The sequence below is a fragment of the Octopus sinensis genome, linkage group LG9 (assembly GCF_006345805.1).
Source record: "Octopus sinensis linkage group LG9, ASM634580v1, whole genome shotgun sequence".
In the NCBI taxonomy this organism is placed as follows: Eukaryota; Metazoa; Mollusca; class Cephalopoda; order Octopoda; family Octopodidae; genus Octopus; species Octopus sinensis.
The window spans coordinates 80,677,474-80,683,473 of record NC_043005.1 but is presented as its reverse complement, the minus strand read 5'-3'; the positions used below and the strand labels follow the sequence as shown (position 1 = coordinate 80,683,473).

General features: G+C 37.9%; 1 protein-coding gene across 3 annotated transcripts in view; it reads left to right on the top strand.

Annotated features, from left to right (window-relative positions):
- The window catches only part of LOC115215452, a 33,576-nt gene that overhangs the window by 470 nt on the left and 27,106 nt on the right, over window positions 1-6,000 (top strand). For all 3 annotated transcript variants that reach the window (XM_036506048.1, XM_036506049.1, XM_036506047.1), the window contains exon 2: window positions 5,693-5,882. In XM_036506048.1, the coding sequence (XP_036361941.1) occupies window positions 5,693-5,882 (190 nt within the window). The remainder of the gene's footprint in view (window positions 1-5,692; window positions 5,883-6,000) is intronic.

Genomic DNA, 6,000 nt, shown 5'->3' with positions numbered 1-6,000 from the left:
GAGTTCGAATTCCGCCGAGGTCGACTTTACCTTTCATCCTTTCGGGGTCGATAAATTAAGTACCAGTTGTGTATTAGGATCGATTTCTTGCTTTTTGCCTGGCTAATATCACTATCTATATAACAAACCATCGTAGCTGTTGTTGTTGTCAGCATCGTTTTAGTTGCTGCTGTTGTTGTTGTTGCTGTTGTTCTTTTTGGTTTGTTATTGCTAAAAAAAGAAGTGAGCTGGCGGAACCATTAGCAACTCAGCCAGAATGCTTTGCAGAATCTGTTTCGTCTTCTTTAAGTACAGAGTTCGAACCTGGCTGTCGCCATTCGTTGCTTTACATTCGTTTTTTTTTTCTTTCTTTTTGGTTTTGTTGGTGTGCCTAAAATCAAGTTCCACTCAAGTACTAGGGATCGATGTTACCGACTGGTTCCTTCCCTTCAAAAATTGCTGGCCTTGTTTCAAAATTAGAGATCTTTATTTAAGCTTTCGGATCTGCACTTTGTGAGTTCAAGTCCTACCACATCATCATCGTCAATCTTATTTTTGCCACTTTGTCTAATATAAGGAAATATGGCTTCCATGCAATAATTATAATTCAACTTTTATAAAAAAAAATTCTGGGGTTCTTATACAAGAAGATTAGATAAGTTCTAATTTTCAAGTGGAAAATATTTATTCCCTTGAAAAAAAATTAAAATAAAACATATTTCTCATTTATGCAACACCTTCCATAACTCCACAGTCATTTCCTCCCCCTCATCCTCCTCCTCCTCCTCCTCCCCTCCACCTTCTTCATTAGTCTTTCTCCCCATTTATTCTGCACCCTTTATGTTATATTTCCTTGTATTTGTCTTTCATTCCCTTCTATTCCCTCTGTTCGTGGTAAAAGCGTGACCGAAGAAACCAACCAATCAACCAACCAACCAACAAAAAAAAAAAACAACCACCAGCCAACCAACCAATCCACCAACCATCATTTGTTATTTGTTATTAAGTTAATTTCCTCCTTGGTCAACAGAAAGGTTTCACAAAGTATCCTTGCTTTCTCTCTGCATGTGGGACAACCGAGCTCGTGAGAAACACTGGATTCAGAAAAAGTGGCCCATTTGTGAGACTCTGGAAGCAGGCATGCCAAATATTGTGAATGAGTCAATTGTCAGATTATTTTCCCACCACTCTATATAAAGCTGGGCTTGATGAAGCAATTCACTAAGGTATTAAATATTGATAGTGAATGCTTTCAGATATAGTCCCTGAATTTCCTGGTTTGTCATTCGATAAGATCAAAGCAGGTGTGTTTGACAGATCTCAGATTCGTGCCCTTGTAAGTGATGAAGAATTTTTCAGAAAGATCAATGAAAGGAAAAAACAGCATAGCTGTCATTCATAGCAATCATAACGATATTTTCCTGAAAACAGAAAAGCAGAAATTCTTGTTGATAATACTCTATTGGCTTTGGCTTTGCATGATCTTGGGTGTAACATGAGCGTTAAACTATGTTTTCTGAAAACGTTGGAGATGTAAGAGATGAACAAGGAGAGCGCTTCCATCAAGAACTCAAGACCAAGAAAGAGCATTATCAAGGGCGATGGGATAAAACATAATGACTCCTGCTGGAACATTAAACGGGATTTCCCTGAGAAAGTCTATAAACGCAAGAGTTCCAAGAGCAAGTTCTTGTTTGAATAAGATCTATTTGTGTTTTGTTTTTCCATCTTAATTAGTTTCTCAATTGTGCACACTTGTCATTTGTATATGATATATATTTTCAACAGAAAAGCAGATTGCGAAAAAAGCTGGCACATGATAATATTTATTTTAGTTAGCATCAGAAGAAGAAATATTATTTTTACAACCTAATTCCTATTGTGGTGTACTAACTCGTATGTATGAATAAAGTAAGAATCTCAATGCATACATATTGATATTTATTATTAAGATATTAGGCGGCGAATTCGTTAGAGCGACAGGCAAAATGCTTAGCGGTATTTTGTCTGGCGTTACATTGAGTTAAAATTCCGCCGAGGTCGACTTTGCCTTTCATCCTTTCGGGGTCGATGAATTAAGAACCAGCTACGCACTGGGGTCGATGTAATCGACTTAATTCGTTTGTCTGTCCTTGTTTGTCCTTTCTGTGTTTAGCCCCTTGTAGGTAGTAAAGAAATAGGTATTTCTTCCTATAATCATTACGATCTGATTCCAAACTGTGTCAAGGTCCATTTTACCATTTATCCTTTCGGGGTCGATAAAATAAGTGCTAGCTGAGTACTGAGGTCGATGTAATCGAGTTATCCCACTCCGCCCGGAATTGTTGGTCTTATGCTAAAATTTGAACTCGTTATTATATAGAGGTATATGACAGTAAGTTCGTTAGATCAACGGACAAAATGTTTGATGGCATTTTGTCCTACAATCATTAAGTTCTCTCTTCAAATTTAGCTGAAGTTTACTTTGCTTTTCATCCTTTCGGGGTCGATAAAATAAGTACCAGTTAAACACTAGGGCTGATGTAACCTGCTATTCCCTCCTCCCCCAAAATTGCTGGTCGTGTGCTAAAATTTGAAATCGTTATTATATGAAGGCGGCGAATTCGTTAGAAAGGCAGGCAAAATGCTTAATCATTAACTTCTGAATTCAAATGCCGCTCAGGTTAACTTTGAGTTTCATTCAGTTGGGATCGATGAAATAAGTAATAATTGATCACTGGGGTCGATGTGATCAACTTACCCCCACCCCCGAAATTGCTCGCCTTGCGTCCAAATTTGAAATCAATATTCTTTTCTACTCTAGGAACATGGCCCGAAAATTTTTGGGGGAAGGGGGCTAGCGATTAGATCGACTCCAGTACGTAACTGGCACTTAAATTATCGATCACGAAAGGATGAAAGGCCAGGCTGACCTCGGCGGAATTTGAACACAGAACGTAAAGACAGACAAAATACCTATATCTTTACTACACAAAAAGCTAAACACAGAGGGGACAAACAAGGACAGACAAGCGGATTAAGTCGATTATATCGACCCCAGTGCGTAACTGGTACTTAATTTATCGACCCCGAAAGGATGAAAAGCAAAGTCGACCTAGGCGGAATTTGAACTCAGAACGTAACAGCAGACGAAATAAGGCTACGCATTTCGCCCGGCGTGCTAACGTTTCTGCCAGCTCGCCGCCTTAATTTGAAATCAATATTCTTTTCTAGTCTGGGCACAAGGCCCGAAAATTTTGGGGAAGGGGCCAGTCGATTAGATTGACCCCAGCACGCAACTGGTACTTAATTTATCGACCCCGAAAGGATGAAAGGCAAAGTCGACCTCGGTGGAATTTGAACTCAGAACGTAACGGCAGACGAAATACGGCTGCGCATTTCGTTCGGCGTGCTAACGTTTCTGCCAGCTCGCCGCCTTAATTTGCAATGAATATTATCAAAGCGGGAAAGAAGCTTTATTAAACACTTTCCATTATATAACTATAATTTATTTGATCTCGTACTTAACCACGTGCTACTTGTATACTTTGCCTTTTAGGACAACAATGTAAAAGGCTGATAAAATTCGTGTCATTAACATAACGGAGTATAACCTTAATTAGTGAATATCTTTCATTTGATAACAATTAGAAGTAAAACTATTACAAAATAAATCCTCGTTGTTATCGTTATCGCTTGCTCTACTTATCAACACCTAAACTTTGTATCTAGTTGTGTCATTACCGTTAGTTAACATAATGTTTATTATTTATTCCATGAATAACGTTTCTTGATGAGACAGTCGCAGACGTTTTTGACCTAATTTATTGTTCGTTCTGTATTTGTAGTGACTTCAAAATCTTCTAACATTTATTAAACTGGCCATAACAATTTTGTTGTATTGATACCAGCAATTGGTATATCCTAATTTTTTTCTCTAAGCTCTGGATTTTTTGCTTTTAAGATTTTTTTAATATATTTTCCAAATTTCGAATATTTCCGAGATTTGTTGTAATCCATCAGATGTAATTTTCTAGTTTATACTATCTTCAAACTAGGTGGAAAAGAACAAATATCAATATGTATGCATTGAGATTCTAACTTTATTCATACATACGAGTTAATACACCACAATAAGAATTAGGTTGTAAAAATAATATTTCTTCTGATGCAGACTAAAATGAATATTATCATGTGCCAGCCTTTTTCGCCATCTGCTTTTCTGTTGAAAATATATATTATATACAAATGATAAGTGTACACAATTGAGAAACTGATTAAGATGGAAAAATTAAAACAAATAGATCTTATTCAAACAAGAACTTGCGCTTGGAACTCTTGCGTTTGTAGACTTCCTCGGGGAATTCTCTTTTAATAAAGACGATACCATAGAACTAGATAGAAAGGTAAGAGTCCAGGAAAGAATAAGACATAAAAGGTCTGAGTATAAGTAATCCAACGGCCGTTTCTAGGAGTCTAGTTGTCAATTGGTAATTCTTTGTAAGTAGGATGTATGTATCTCAATATGTCAAATTTAACTATAAATGCATAAAACGTCAATCTTCAAATCGCAAGAATACAAGAGCATGAAGAAAAATTTTTTACATACTTGAAATTAGCACAAAAAGACAATTAGAAGCAGTATAAAAATTTCATGCAACAGAAAATGTACGAAAATTGTTGTCCAGTGTTATCACTCGTTATTAGCAACGGAAGTAGTAATAGTTCCGAATAGCATTCTGTATATCTTACTTAATGTTTATATTCTGTAGAAAGTCATAACACTGCAGTATTCGTCTTGAGAATGCTTCTCTTATAGACGTTTAGTGCAGTAAAGTGCAGAGGTACATCGGTAGCAGAGTACAAGCGTCCAACAGTAGCAGCAGCAGTGGAGGCGCAATGGCCTAATGGTTATGGCAGCGGACTCGCGGTCGGAGGATCACGGTTTCAGTTCCCAGACCGGGCGTTGTGTGTGTTTATTGAGCGAAAACACCTAAAGCTCCACGAGGCTCTAGCAGGGGGTGGTAGCGACCCCTGTTGTACTCTTTCGCTCCAATTTTCTCTCACTCTTTCTTCCTGTTTCTTGTCCCCGACTTCCTACGCAACCGCTGAGCCTGGATGCGCATTCATCCATCCGTCGAAGCTCTCGGTGTCGGGGGTTGACCTGCTTTCTCTTCTGCGGGTCTTATGAATAGCAAAGGACCACGTTTCGGACTTCTCCCACTACAGACGGGACAAAGACCGCTTCGCTCAACAAGCAAACAAACAAACAATCAGCAACAGCAGTGATATAATTGTTAGATCTAGATTTCTGTGTCTTTACTCATCATCAGCAGTAAGGATCCACTATTCACTTCATGCTTAGACCAATTTCTTCTCTAATGATATAGAAAAACAAGGATTAGCAAATCCCCGGCATGCAAAAGCTGGATTAGTTTAAAATAGCGTTTGTGATAAATGAGGCGGTGAAAAGGTTGTAAGCTTGTTGAATACTTAGTGCGTTGGGCAAAATGCTCAGCGTAATTTTGTCCATCTTTACGTTCTGAGTTCAAATGCCGCCGGGTTCGATTTTGCATCTCATCCTCTCGGGGTCAGTAAAATAAATACCAATCGAGCATTGGAGTCAATGTAATCGACTTATCCCCTACCCTAAAATTGCTGGTCTCGTGCCAAAATTTGTAATCCAAATTTGTATAAAATTTGTATATGTATATATTGTTATTTTTGTTAATAGGTAACATAATACCGTATGTCGTGTCCTACATCCGACTGGTAGGTAAAGACACAACCATAAAATTCGCTGATGGAATTTGGTTGTCATCTATGGCGACAACAGGCTTCGGTGTCAGCATGCTGTTTACAACTTATATAGAGAAGGTTTTGGGTTTGAAAAAAACAATTCTGCTTGGTTCATTAATCCAAAGGTCTGTATTGTAGTATTCTTTTACCATTCTTTCCATCTAATGTACCATAAAATATTCTTTTATCTTTTATCTTTCGCTTGTTTCAGTCATTTAACTGCGGCCATGATGGAGCACTGTC